Source organism: Bombina bombina, chromosome 9 (genome assembly GCF_027579735.1).
Source record: "Bombina bombina isolate aBomBom1 chromosome 9, aBomBom1.pri, whole genome shotgun sequence".
NCBI classification, from domain to species: Eukaryota; Metazoa; Chordata; class Amphibia; order Anura; family Bombinatoridae; genus Bombina; species Bombina bombina.
The window spans coordinates 52,649,633-52,665,614 of record NC_069507.1 but is presented as its reverse complement, the minus strand read 5'-3'; the positions used below and the strand labels follow the sequence as shown (position 1 = coordinate 52,665,614).

The 15,982-nt window shown below is 36.1% G+C and overlaps 1 protein-coding gene across 1 annotated transcript in view; it reads left to right on the top strand.

Moving 5' to 3' along the window:
* The window catches only part of LOC128640395 (heparan-alpha-glucosaminide N-acetyltransferase-like), a 623,176-nt gene that overhangs the window by 106,865 nt on the left and 500,329 nt on the right, over window positions 1–15,982 (top strand). The window contains exon 4 of the mRNA XM_053692886.1: window positions 482–591. Within this exon, the coding sequence (XP_053548861.1) occupies window positions 482–591 (110 nt within the window). The remainder of the gene's footprint in view (window positions 1–481; window positions 592–15,982) is intronic.

The window sequence follows — 15,982 nt, the reverse complement described above, 5'->3', positions numbered from 1 at the left end:
ACAAAAATTAAATTAATAATTCTGCTGTCACCTTACGTGCTATTACTTTATTTCAAAGACGACAAGGCTAGTCACTGTCAATAAAGGTAGCATAAAATGTATTGTTTTGGAATTGCTATCTTATATAGCAAATTAGGGACATGTATGTAGCAGGGTTAGCCTTGAAAGGTCAGCATGGTGCATTTCAAGTTCTGAGAATTAGAAATTGCTCAATTGTCAGAGCTAAATGACATGAAAAGGGACAAAATACATAAAGAAAATATGTTGCAAGTCCTTTCATTATGCATAAATAAACATTTTATATACAAATCTGAAGGTGTTATACAACTTATGATCACAACATTGTAAATAATGATGTTTCGATTATAACATTTTAATAGTAAATCACTATTAATGATAACCAGATTCCTTTCAAAGTGTAAAGTGCTAGTCCTGCAACAATGCAGAGATATTTAATGTGTTTTCTGTTTACACCTGTCAGCTGGGAGCGTCTTTATGAAGAACACGGACATTACATGGTTACTGTCACAAGCTCAGAGTCCGTTCTGTGTCAGGAGAGAGTCATTGGATCGATCACCAACTGCTACCTACGTAAGTCCAACCATAACTTAAAGGGACAGCAAACACAGATTGTAATAAAAAAAATGTTTTATTTTTTTATGTGGCCTTTTTTTCCTGTAATTTAACATTGAAAATTAAGAGTTATCCATTTCTGAGGATTTGAAGTGCACACTGCAAGCTCCACAAGGCCAATCCTGCTACATATCTGTACTTAATTGGCCTTATCAGAGATTATCATATAACAAACTGCAAAGCAATGGAAAGGCTTTGGAAATTAAAAATGACACTATTTAGTAATAATTTAGCAATGTCCTTGTCAGTTTGACTGATTCTGGTGTTAGCCTAGAAGTATATAAGCTTTACATTTGTCCTTGGCTAATCCTGACCCTATTAAAAAATAAAAACAAACAATCTATTTTGTACTGCTGGCTTGCAGCACTAGCACTAGCTACAGCTGTACAGCTGCTCCTCTGAAGACATTTCATATAGGAAATAGTGAACAAATGGATTTTCATTAAAGGGACATGAAAACCAATTCTTTTTTCTTGATTCAGACAGATCATGCAATTTTCAAAATTTTCTAATTTATTATCAAATTTAATTGTTCTTTTTGTATCTGTTGTGTCTGGAGTAGTATATGGCAGCAGTTTTGGTACAATGTTATTCATTTGCAAGAGCACTAGATGGCAGCACTATTTACTGCCATATTGTGCTCCAGACACCTATCTCTTCAACAAAGAATATAATTAGAACAAAGCAAATTTGATAATATAAATAAATTGGGAACTTTTTAAAGAATGGCATGCTTTGTCTCAATCACAAAAGAAAATTTTTGGGTTTCATATCCTTTTAACAAATGAATCCTAAATTACTCCCTTAAAGAATATTGTATGGAAAGAAACAACAGATTTTGTGATGAAGGATTTGTTTGAAACAATTTTTTGTCCATGCTCATTTATAATGCACATATAAAAAGGAATGTCCCTTTAATATAATGAAAAACCATCTGATCTTTAAATAAAAAAGGTGTAGAAATAATAAAATGAGCTATTTTATCTGCACAGGGATAGAAGCCACTGAAATTACCCTTTCTCTTAGAGCGCCCATTCAGTAGCTGCTGTCAAACAAGGTGGCAGCCGATGACAGCTTGGTGATATGATGCCCATACTTGTGTGACCCAGTCCATGGTCCCCTCACCCTTTAACCCCAAAGCTGTCAGACTTGTATGATGATTTAAAGATGGCAATTCCCAAATGAGTAAGACTCAGAAACCCATAAATACACTTTCAGTCAAAGACCATGGAAAACATTATGTCTAGGACCCTACGTTTATTCTACTGGGACAACACGACTGCAAACTAGTTTTTTTATTCATTAAAGTTGTTTCAGTTTTCAAACTTTATTTTAACCCTTCACTGCAACTCATTGAATTGCAGACACATCCAGCAGATAATTTTCTCTGATGTTAAACAAAGTAAAGTCTCCTACCCTTTGTTAAGAACATAGAAATCATAATGTTCTTTATAGTCAGAGAGATCAGGGTTAGAGATCAAAAGCATATCAATTAAAAAAATTAAAACAACATTCACAAAGAATTCCAAAATACCCATCGCTTTTTATTTACCTTTTAACCATCCACCAAAAATGTCAATTTTTCTTACGTACTGGACAAGGCCATGGATGTTCTACGGCAGGGATTGGTGTGATATAACAGGGTTGGATGGAGTCAGGGCAAGGGTGGGTGGCACTAGGGCAGCCCCTGGTTTGGCTCTGGATATCAGGACATTGGCCTTGAACAGGAAACAGTGGGAGGAACAGAATTCCAAACTTCTTGCTAATGCTCATAGGTTGATGGGTTCTTTCTGCTAATGCTCATTGGTTGATAGTTACTTCCTGATAACGCTTATGGGTTGATATTTACTTCCTGCTAATGCCAATGGGTTGATAGGTGCTCCCTGCTAATGCTCATGGGTTGAGGGTTACTTCCTGCCAACGCTCATGGGTTGATAGGTACTTCTTGCTAACGCTCATGGGTTGGAGGGTACTTCCTGCTAATGCTCATTGGTTGATAGGTACTACCTGCCAACACTCATGGGTTGACAGGTACTACCTGCTAATGTTCATGGGTTAATAGGTACTACCTGCTAATGCTCATTGGTTGATAGGTACTACATGTTAATGCTCATGGGTTGAAGGATACTTCCTATAAATGCTCATGGGTTGAAGGGTACTTCCTGCTGATCCTCACAGGTTGATAGGTACTTCCTGCCTGTTGTGTTAGAGTAGTCTATGCAGACCATGCAGACAGGAACAAGGAGCAGACCTCTGGCATTCTGTGGGTATGGTCAGATTTTTTACCTACACTAATGCCTGGAATTTGGAAAGACTCCATTGCCCATGTGAAGTGTACTAATGCCTGTTGTGCCTTCTATTTTCCAAGAGGTTCTCTCATTTACTTTTCATTTTCTAATGTGCATGTCAATTTATGTACTGTTTTATTGAGGGGGTTTTACTGTTTTAATTAGTTGTTCTGTGAAAGCCAATCATAACTCATGGATGTGGCAAGGGTCAGGTCAGGTACACATCTCTTTGAATTATGCCATTTTTGAATTGCAATGTTATTTTTTACACAAGGTATTTTTTACACAAGATATTAGTTTTACAATAATGGAACACACAACATTGGAAATCTTGCTAAAAGAACAAGTGTGGCGTTATTGACTAAACTGTTTTAGACAATGTATAAACAAACACGTAATTTGTGCGTATGGGCAAACACTAACACATTCCGAGTGACATTGTCATGCTTTGTAAGAGAGTTTATTTTACAAATGTTTTTTTTTATTATTGAACTTAGGCCAAGGAACCTTAGTAGGAAGTGCACAGCTGTTACTAATATATTACCAAAAAGTGATTACATTTCTACATTTATTCATATTTTTTTTTTTAAAAAAATGAACCTTTTAATACTGCTCTTTCATATGTATGATAGAATATTTTCTATCAATGTCCCTTCTGTGCTTTCTGAATAATTGACTTGCATTGTTAGCAAGTCAGCTGTATTTTCTTGAACGTATTTGGGCATTGTGACTGTGTTTCGGTCTAGTCACCTGTAACATGTGACTTTGTAGCTGGCTTGCCTTTAGGTAGTAGACGACTTGGAGTTTTTTTTCCAGGTTTAAAGAAGTTAGACTCTCTACCCAATCAAATGCAAGCCAGATCTTAGTGAATAAGCCCCTGTTTTTCAGGGCTTTTTCTTATAAGTAAGTAATTTTTGTTTTGAGTAGCCCCAATGTTATATCAGAGTTTACTGATTTCCCATCAATGTTATCTTCCACCAACTCCACTACTTAGTTATGCCTTTATTCTTTTACACTTTGTGTAAATCATCCCCACATTATCTTTTAGCCTCTATAGTGCTAGCTTCTAGACACACCAATTATCAAAATAATGTAAATTAGCCTGGAACTGAAGCCTCCATATAACAAAAGTGCTTATAGAGACAGTAATTAGCAAAATAATGTAAATCAGCCTGAAACTGAAGCTGTTCTATTGATTTAAAAATGATCTTGTCTTTACCTCGAACCAGATATCACATGGCCTTTGTTTTTTGACATATTCCATATTCCACACAAAGACCTAAACCTTAAAAAATTTACAATCAATGCTAAAATAATCAATAATTTAAAACATATATATCTGTTCCCTGTTTTTTGTAAAGAGACATATTTATCAGTAGTAAATCCCCAACGTGCTACTGTGAAGCAGCTAAAAAGTAATGTTAAAAAGGGCTTATTTGGCGCAAGATCAGAACTATGTACAAATAGCTGATGCCAGTCTCTGCATTATCAACAAGTGTCCATTGCTGTGCTTGCACATAGCCTGAACAAATGCTGAAATGTTAAAAAAGCCCCTTTTTTTAAAGGGACATGAAACCCACTTTTTTTCTTTCATGATTCAGATAGAGAATACAATTTTAAATAACATTCCAATGTACTTCTATTATCTAATTTGCTTCATTCTTCAGATATCCTTTGTTGAAGAAATAACAATGCACATGCGCAAGCCAATCACATGAGACATCTATGTGCAGCTACCAATCAGCATCTACTAAGCCTATTTAGATGTGCTTTTCAACAAAGGATATCAAGAGAATGAAGCAAATTAGAAAATAGAAGTAAATTGGAAAGTTTTTTAAATTGCTTGCTCTTTCTATATCAAGAAAGAAAACATTTTGGTTTCATGTCCCTTTAATGCACTTTGCATACTATTGACTTACATTAAATAATTACTGACAGAGGGAAGTTAATAGAGATTGGACTGTGATACCATCTGAAAATGTCTTCTACTGTTGCGACAGAAAGAACTAGTAGTTACTGTCAATTGGCTTCTGGAGGGCAGAATGTATTTTTTAGCACAAGGATGTTGATTGTTCATGAGTTTGCAATGATAGTGACAGGGGTGTTGATAAATAGGTCACCTTGCCCTATGTCATTGATACATTGGGGAAAGGACATGAACACTTAAAACAGGACAAGAAGTATCGTAAGCTATGATTGGTCAGTGTGAAACATATGCTGATCTGTCAATGGTTTTAATGGGACATAAAACCCCATTTTTTTCTTTAGTGATTCAGATTCATACAATGTTAAACAAATTTCCAATTTACTTATATTCTAAAATTTGTTTTATTCTCTTGTTGGTGGAGCAGCAATGCACTACTGGTTGCTATCTGAATACATCAGCTGAGCCAATGGCTAGAGGCAAATGTGTGCAGCCACCAATCAGCAGCTACCTAACCAGTAGTGCATTGCTGTGCCTGCCTAAGTATGATTTTTAACTAAAGATATCAAGAGAAGGAAGCAAATTAGATAATAGAAGTACATTGAAGAATTGTTTAAAATTGCTGCTCTATCTGAATCATGAAAGTTTAATTTTGACTAGACCTTTAACTTTAAATTATTTCCTGGGATGTAGGGAACGAATGATCAAAGAATTTAGTAACTACTGCTCTTAGGATCATTGGATCTTAAAACCATCCAATTTTAGTTTTCTCTGACTAGACGTCTTGGGACAGAAATAATCCTCAGCTTATTCACAATAGCATGCTGGCTCATTAGCCAGGATATAGATAAGCCACCATCACCCAGAGCATTAAAGGGACTGTATACACCAATTTCCATTTAACTGCATGTAATAGACACAACTATAAAGAATAATATGCACAGATACTGGTCTAAAAATCCAGCATAAAACCTATAAAAAAAACTTACTTAGAAGCTCCCAGTTTAGCACTGTTAAGGGGCTGAGAACGCAAGAAGAACAGACACTCCCCCCCTCCCCTCTTCCCTGCATATGAAAAGACCCATTACACAACCAGTAGACATCAGTATACATCTAAAACGTTAGGGCTTGGTTAGGAGTCTGAAAATCAGCACAATGTTATTTAAAAAATAAGCAAAACTATACATTGTTACAAAAACGCTTCCAGATGGGCTGTATAAATGGATCAAAGCATTTATGCAAAGAAAAATCTAGTGTACAATGTCCCTTTAATGCTTGTTAATGCATTTTTCTTAAAGGGACAGTATACTGTAAAATAGTTTTTCCCTTAATGTGTTTTCAATTGCTTTTTTTACCAACAGCAGAGTAAAAAAATTATGAAAATTAGTTTTTTAAGGCTTATTTGTGTATATTAAAGCTCTGATTTTGTGTTTTGAAGCCACAACCTAATAAAATGGGTTGAGCTTGTAGGTATAATCAGATCTCATTACTGTATCACATTGTGCACATATACCTGCTTCTTTATCTTATATCTGTCCTTAAAACAATCACCAGTACTTTGAGAGAACGATGGAAAATCAACATTTTATTACCTTATCTCTTCTTTATCACACTGGGAGTGTAATTTCTTCTGCTGGCTGTGTTTACAAAGCTTATCTATAGCTGGTACGCGCGGCCACAAACTTTCAGAATAGGTGGGGATACCACATGCTAAATCAACAATTTCAAATGCCAATATAAGGTTAAAGGAGCTACGTGTAAACAATTTAATACACTCCAGCAGGTAAAGTGAATCATTAGGAACAAATTAAAGGGGAGAAAATGTTTGAGTAAACTGTCCCTTTAATAGAAATATATCAGTTTGTGATCAGGGCTTTTGTTAAATGGACATGAAACCCAAAATATAAGTGCAAGCGAATGTTGAAAGGAAGCATGTTTTCTAATACACATGTAATAACTAGAAGGGATCCAGAGAAAGTTTTGCCTTTCACGGGGCACAGAGAATATGCACATATGACCATGCACTCTCATTTAAACACCTGTGACTACTCAGTGACAAAAAATATTATTCCTGTGATAGCTCAGTTTCAGTCATCATTGACAGACACATTGCCAACACTCAGGGAGCAGACAACATGTTTGAAAGAGGGTGCACATTGCATATACACATATGCTCTCTAAAGTAGAGATACAGGAAATATAATGCTAATATTTATTCTATAGGAGGCTCTAGAAAGGAGATAATAATGTGGAAAATATTAGTAGTGGAATGATGAACATATGACTATATATATTGAGGCCAATATGCAAATGGTAACAGTGATGCAAAATTAACAATGATAATTAAATAGGCAACAGTGTCTATATTAGGTATGGAGGCTATATACACGAATAGCACTAGGTAATGTAAGAGTTAATGGCTATATACTTATAGCTCCAGAGCAGGTATCAATGAAAAAGTCCTTTATCCAGGAACACAGGATCTTCAACTTGGTGGAGGAGGAAGGCAGCACTCTAACTTCACCAGGGTGTGTGTGGAGACTCTACATCAAAACGATAGAACAGAAAGAGGCGCCACATGTGTGAATCAGTAGCGCAAGATGTATCATGCACAGTGAGAAAACACAGGGTACTCACATGTAACAATGGCAATGATCTATGTTGAATGCTCTCAAAGTGTGTAGAAATATTAACAATACATTTTGCTCTGTAAAATGTATCAATTGAACAGTTTTGCAAGAAGGATTGTTGTGTGTTGAACAAAAAAAGGATTATTTTCAAAACTAAAGTACATTCATGCACATTTCTGTTTTGAGTTTTTACATATCTATTTAAAATGTTCTAATATTTTATTTTGACATGCAGTGTGAAACAACTGATTTATAAAGAAACTTTAAGTCTTGGGGTAGGGTATACATACACACACACACACACACAAACATTTTATATAGATAGAATGTATAGACGGAATGTACAGTTTAGAAAAAACTCCCATTGCAATTCGATTAACAGCTTTATTTTTATCAATCTCCTTGGTTGAAACTTAAGTCCTCTCTCATGAGAGCATATTAAGGTATGCCCAGGAACTTGCATGCAACTTGAGCAAAATGTGCCTGCAGCAGTATGTATAGCATGTCTATCACTCTCTGGGTATTACTCACAGCCAGGAGGAGGTGGAGTCACTGATCTGTATTGGTTATTTTCAGTTAGAGCATAGGATTTGTATCTGATACTGGCAGTTAGAGGGTAAAACCTGTGTGTGTTACTGACAGAGGAAGGTTAGGATCTGTATGTGATAATGGCAGATAAAAAGTAGTATTTATAATTGTTGTTGGCAGTTAGAGGGTAGAATCTGTAAATGTAGCTATCATCTGGAGGTCAGAATCTGTATGCACTACTAGTGGGTGTAAAATATCTGCTCTATAAGGGTTTCTAACATCTGTGGGTAAAATCTACTGGGGAGCTAGGGAGTGAATCATTTGATCTATAAGTGTTACAGGCAGCTAATGAGGGGTAAAATCACTAATTTTTATGTAATAATGGCAGCTGGGGTGTAAAATTACTGCTCTCTATGTCTTATTGGCAGGTCAAAGAGGGGAAGGTATATCACTTACCTCTATATTTGGCTGACAGCTGGGGGTTAAAGCACAGATCTGCATGTTTGACTGGTAATTAGGGGTGTAATATCAGTAATAATTATGTGATATTAGCAGTTAAGGGACCACAATCATCTATCTGCATGTGTTACTGGCAGCAATGGGCTAAAATAGCTGATCTTTATTTTGCTAGTAAAGGCATTTTACTGGCAACCAAGAGGGTAAAATAAGTTAATTGTGTGTATACTAGCACCCAAGGAGTGCCAAATCACTGCTCAGTTGTGTTAAATATATATTGTGTGTTGGGTTACACTCTAGGGTTTGGTTTGAGAAGAGATTAGGGTGAGGTTTGAGGGAGGAACCATTTGTACCCATAGGCTGAAGCCACTGATCTATTTACAACCTAGTTTTGCACTGTATAAGTTCCTTTTATCCTATTTGATGAATACTTTACAATAAAGCAAGTCTAAAGATGGAATTTGGCTGTGGTTTGAGGGCAGAATTTTGCTGGCCCTTTCCTTGATCTGTGTTTATCATGGGCAGGGCCTGGTGCAGTAACACAGACTGGGGGGACAGGGCACTGATCCCAGTTTAGGGTTGTCCTGCAGGCTCTAAAAAACCAGGGGCGAGATAACATATACGGCGTAGGTTTTAGCGCAACTGCTGAAACCCACGCCACCCATAAGTTCATCTCGCACATTGAATGAACCACTATACAGTGCTGCTGGCAGATCAGATACTGCTGTAAGTCAGTTAAACCGGTGAGGTACAGAAATGTGCAGAAATAGACATTTCTGGAGTCGCCAGTAATTTACGACAGTATATGATCTGCCGGAGCCTAAGGAAAAAACAAAAAAATGTTTAAACGCCCATAAACGTCTAACTCGCCTCCCAAAAAATGAACCTGACACGTCAAAACCCCTAATCCGCCATCCTCCCCACATCACAACTAATAATAAAATGTATTCACCCCTTAACCGTCATCCCCTACAACGCAAAGTACCTATCAACACTATTAACCCCTAAACCGCCATCCCCCAAAAACCGCAAAGTACCTAATTACCCTATTAACCCCTAATCCACCATCCCCCACAACACATTCTACCTAATTAACCTATTAACCCCTAAACCTCCATCCCCCCACAATGCAAAGTATTCATCTAATCACTAAGCCTAACACCCCCTAAATTTTAATTTTAAGTTAGGATTTTTATATTTTGGTAATTTTTAAATTATTTCTTAAGAAGAAAGTCTTTTTTTATTTTATGTATTTGGGGTTAGCCTAGGGGTGTTAGGTTAGGGGGCTTAGTGATTAGATTAATACTTTGCATTGTGGGAGGATGGCAGTTTAGGGGTTAATAGGTTAATTAGGTAGATTTTGTTGTGGGGGGGTGTCGGTTTAGGGGTCAATAGGTTAATTAGGCAGATTGCATTGTGTGGGGGATGGCGGTTTAGGGGTTAATTAGGTAGATTGCGTTGTGGCGGGATGGAGGTTTAGGGGTTAATAGTGTAATTAGATACTTTGCGTTTTGAGTGGGTTGCGGATTAGATGTTAATAACGTTATTAGGTACTTTGCGATGTGGGGGTTGGGGGATTAGGAGTTAATACATATTTATTTAGTTATTGCAGTGCAAATTTCTCCATTTTCGCTGAGTAAATCCTTGTGCTGAATATGTGATATCGACTTGTGACGCTGGTTCTTTACTAGTTTATGGAAGTAAAAACAGCGATCGATGGGGAAAATATGACCTAAACTTCCCTAGGGTCCTCGCAGAATGCAAACAGAAATTGTCAGAATGGACAAACTTGCCAATTTCACTGATCGTACAAATAATGTTGATAAAATCCATCTTATTCCCTAAAATTTTATAATTATTACAACATATACCCCTCTTATTACATAAAGCGGATATTGCCAAGTTCCAAAAAAGCTGTTCCAGTTTCATCTGGAAGGGTAAAAAATCTAGAATTGCCTTAGACAAACTTCGACGTGATAAATCTTCAGCCGGGCTTGCCTTCCCCGATATTAAAGCCTATAATATCACGACTTTAGTGAAATATGCCATAGACTGGATAACAGCACAAGAACGAGTTTCTTTTTTACAATGTGAAACCAATATAGTTGCGTCATTTAAGCTGCAGGCACTACTACATTGTCCTCCAAATAAAATTCCAAAGAGAATAGCTAAAATGAGCTCTTTTAAAAATATAATCTTGGCCTGGCAAAAGCTTTGTCTGGGACTCAATATTAATCCTCATCGTACTGAGTTACTTACCATTGAAGGCAACCCAGAATAATTTATTCCTGCAATATCACAGGTAGTGTTAACCACTGGGAAAATAAAGGTCTGATATATATTGCGCAATTATTAATGGATGACTACTGAAACATTTGTTAACATTGCTATAAAATTTGATTTACCTATGAGGAACTTTTTTGCCTATCTACAGATTAGACACTACATTGCGAATCTGCAAGCGAGGTGCAGTCTAGACTGGTCTTTAGGGCCTTTAAAAGAGTTGATTTGAATGTATAAGGCAGGTAGAGGCTCTATCTCGATAATCTACAAGCTGATTCACTCATTTCAGAACTCAAATTATTTAAATGAAATTAAAATGAAATGGCAAAAGGAATTCCCAAGATTAGAGATAGGCGATATACAAAAGGCTCTTAATTTAAGCAATAAAGGTTGGGTCTTAACAAGTTGGAGAGAATTACATTTAAAATTAATAAATAAGACCTATATTACTAATGCGAGATTAAGCAGATGGTATGCAACTGCACAAACTTCTCCTAAATGCTGCTCAATTGAGGCAGATACTTTACATTATTTTTGGTCACGCCCCAAAGTTTTCCAGTTATGGTGGCAAATTAATTACTGGCTTAAGAGAAAATTATTTATAAACTATGATATTCAAGCATTTCATGTTTTTTTTCTCATGAAATACTTTGGAGGCACATAAACAGAACAAACTGGTTAATACAATTATACTATTTACTAGACACTTATATCTTAAGAGCTGGAAAGCCCCTAAAGCCCCCAAATTTGAAGTGTGTAAAAAAGCCGTCATTGTAAAATGTGCAACAGAACAACATTTAATACAGAGTTTAGCTACACCACATTTGGAAAGATTTTTTTCGCAAGTGGATGGTATTTATTTCCTCCATACCTAGTAATATGCAAACTCAATTGGTAGGCCCGTTCAGTAATACAGAAAATGTACTCATCAAAATTATTTCAGGACATTTTCCAATATGCTGGTCTGTCAGCTAATATTTTATGATATTTATATTGGAAGGAGAGTGGGGGGGGAGGGGGCTGAGAATTCCCCTTTTTTTCTGCAGAAGGTTAAGGCAGAGATTTAATATGTTGATATGATTTGTATCATTATGAATAATGATTTTATTTAAGGTTGAAGATATACAGTAATTATATACCCTAGCCCGCAAGCTTATACTTGATGTGATATTATTATTCTACAGCAACTTCAAATGGAGGCTATTATGGAGATAGGGGAGAATAACAGAGGACCCTCTTTTAAAAAGAAGTCCACCTTCTATCCCTTCCATAATAGGGGTAGTATTATAGAAACCTTCTATAACAGGGTTGAGAAAGATTTAGTGACTCTGAAAGATAGTACTAAATATCAGAAACACAATCTGACAGTCAATGAAAGGAAGACATTGAAAGAATTGAAGGATAACTCAAATCTAGTGATCAGAAAAGCTGACAAGGGCGGTATGTATGGTGGTGGTTATGGACCTGGATCACTATATTGCAGAAGGGTTACGCCAACTTAACAACTCAAAGGATTACCTAATTTTAAGAGGCGATCCTATCCATATGTTTCAATCTGAATTTAAACATATTTTGAATGATGGGTTGGAACAGGGGTTCCTAGATGCAACAATGGCAGAATATCTAGTGGTAGATCATCCAAGATCCCCCTGTTCCACCACTTTCCAAAGGTTCACAAATCCTTGGATAATATCAAGGGACACCCCATCGTGATCCCTCCTTGGGAATCTGTCAGAGTGGCTAGACTCCATCTTACAGCCCCTGGTATCCTTTTTTTTAAAATATTGACAACTAGGTTGACCATAAACAGTTATCAAGGAAATAAAAATCCTATATCAAACACCATAGTGGGTTGGCTAGTATGTGTAAAATGATTTATTATATTAATTGCTTTAAGGTAAAGACGATTATTTAAATGTAAACAAGAACTTATTTATCTACAATTTATGCATTTAGACTATTTGGAAATACTAAGGTTTTATGATGATTTCATGATTTATGAGTAACTTGCCAACTGGTCTATTTAATAAATGTAATATATATTTAAGAGAGATCTCCGATTAAATACATATGATACAATGCGTATTCCAAAAATCTATGAATGATTCTAAAGTGTTTAGTTTAAAATTATAACACTGATTAGCTGCACAGATTTATATATAGAAACATCTGGCAATGTAACCACAGATGAATATTAGAGGTAACAACCCTGACGAAAATAGGCTTAATAAGAAGGGCTATAAAAGGTGAGGAATTGACTACATCAGGTATCTTGATAAAGGCTGCCAAGCCAAAAAGCATAGAAACCTGATAACCACAACGGCTGATTGCCGGTTCCACTTAAGGATACAATACTGAAGACACGGATCGTGGGACTATATGCATTCCTGAAACCTGATAACTATCCCTGATTGCCGGTCTCACTCAAAGGTATATAACCGTAGACACGAAGCGGGGTGACATACCCTCAACCGGTAGATGTGGAGGACCCATCTCTGAGACCGGAACGTGTCAATTCGTCTACTAAAGCACTTAACAAGTGGACAAGGCATCAGATACTCAGACAAACAGTGCACTGTTTAGCGACTTCAGATTTGACATTGAGGAAAGAGGCATAATCATATCCGCTATAAGGTACTCTTTTTACCCATAAGATGTTTAAGATCCGGAAAAGATCAACGTAACCCATACATATTATCTGCTTGGGGGACTATATTTGAACTTATCATTTTGAACTCATAACTCTGCTAACATAGAGACATCCAACTACGAATACATACCTCTAAAAAGCCCTATCAATATTAACCACAATAAGACTGATACCAGAGAATTCTATTAATCCAATAAGAACGCATTATAGCTGAAGGTTACTTTGTCAACTCAACCAGAATATAAATAAGATACATTGTACACTAAGTGATGCGCAGATTGATTGCATATATACAGATACATTGTGCATGAAGAGATATAAATTGGGCAGTGTACATTAGAAAATATCCGTTTTATAAAGATAAGACACCGGTGTCTGTTATTAGCATTTTAGTATTTTAGATTGTTTTATTTTGCTTTTTCTATATATTAGTGTATAAACAGGTTATTCATTTTTAATTGATTATATTTTAAGAGAATCAAAGTGTGAAATCTATCAAATGTTAAGTAATAAACATTAATTTGAAGTAACATCATTATCTCTGTTTAAAGGTATATACTCTTTTGGAATACACATTGTGACCTCTCTTTATCACCTTTTTAATTTTAAGAACAGCATATTTGCGCCACCTATATTATATATAACTATTTCAAAAAAAATTTGGGGAAATTTGTTTTTAAGGTGTGCTAGTTTCCTATATCCTATATCTGATTTGAACAGTTATTAGTTCCTTTTACAGCCCCTGGTATCCTCCCTCCCCTCTCATCTCAAGTACACTAAACATGTTCTCAACATGATTAAGGATGTTAAGTGGACAAGAGGTTCTAGATTGCTTACCATAGATGCTATATTTTATACTCTAGCATCCCTCATGACAAAGGCCTTGAAGCCATCTGTTTCTTCTTGGAATACTTCACAGACTATTCAGAAAGCTTTTGTGTGTACATTGTCAGGGTAGTGGGATTTTTGCTCACCCACAACTTCTTCCAATTTTTAGGGGGTCTGCTATCTCCAGAGATGTAAAACAGCCATGGGAGTGAAAATCACTGCCTCTTATGCCAATGTATTTAATGGCTGATGGGAGTTCTTCCACATCTTTGGAAATAGTAACTCCTACAGGCAATATATATCGCTGTATAAGCGATATATAGACAACCTGTTGTTCATTTGGACAGGCCCAGAGGAACACATTGAGAATTTTCTTAAGTATTTGAATAGTAATAAAATGGGTCTTGGGTTCACCTATGAGCATGACACTTTTCAAATAAATTTTTTAGATCTCACCCGGATAGGACAAGACAATGAGACTATAAAATATACAGTGTACTGTAAACCCATCTCAGGTAACTCCCTCTTAAACAGCACTAGTTGCCATCCAAAACACGTACCATTTACAATTGCAAAAGGGGAGTTTACAAGACTAAAGAGAAATTGCTCAGATGCAAGAGACTTCAAAATACTCTCTGTAGACCTTGAACACAGACTTACAGCTAGGAAATATCCCCGTAAAGCTATCAAAAAAGCCAAATGGGCCGAAGAAACCAAACCAAGAGACAGTCTATTTAAGAATAAGAATTCTAACAAGGATTTATTTGGATGTGTTACATTTGTTAAAGGTCACAGTGCACAGTATTCCCAAATGTTTCAGATAGTACGCAGACACTTTTCGATCCTTAAAGGGACACTCAGGTTAAATTACATTTTCATGATTCAGATACAGCATATCATTTTAAACAACTTTCCAATTTACTTCCATTAAAAAAAATGTGCACAATCTTTTATATTTACAATTTTTGAGTCACCAGATCCTACTGAGCATGTGCAAGAATTCACAGACTATACGTATATGCATTTGTGATTGGCTGATTGCTATCACATGGTACAAGGGGAGTGGAAATATACATAACTTTAAAATTTGTTATAAAAAAATCTACTACTCATTTGAAGTTCAGACTAAGTGCTATTGCATTGTCTTGTTATCTTGCATTTGTTGATTATGCAAATCTAATGTGTTGACTGGTCCTTTAACACGGAAGATAGGGTAATAGACACAGTTAAAAAGGGCCTGAGATGTTCATATAGAAAAAGTCCTTCTCTTGGATCTATCTTATCTCCAACTCTACTTAGAACAAATAAAGAAATAAGCAGCTCTTGACATAAACATCTGGGAATGTATAAATGGGGGCACCAAAAGTGCAAGACATGCGATTATGTCAAAATCACCAAGACATTCATGAGTATGACTACTAACAGGGTTTACAACATTAGTGCCTGCATGAACTTCACCTTCAAATATGTGGTGTACCTTATAGAGTATACCCAGTGTAGAATCCAGTATAAAACAACCAACACTCATACACTAGACTCTAAACGGCAACAGCAATAGGTCTCATGGAATATTAAATGACAGTGGTATCGTAATGTTCCAAGGCAATGATAATCAGCAAGCTCTATGATATTAGATAAACTCCAGTGGTGCAACACAATGGTATGGTTGTATAATCAATTTAATAACGTGTTGTTATTGAAAAAATCGGCATCCACTAGCATATTTTCATCACAGATGTGTTTGCCCTCTTAATAGCGTGTG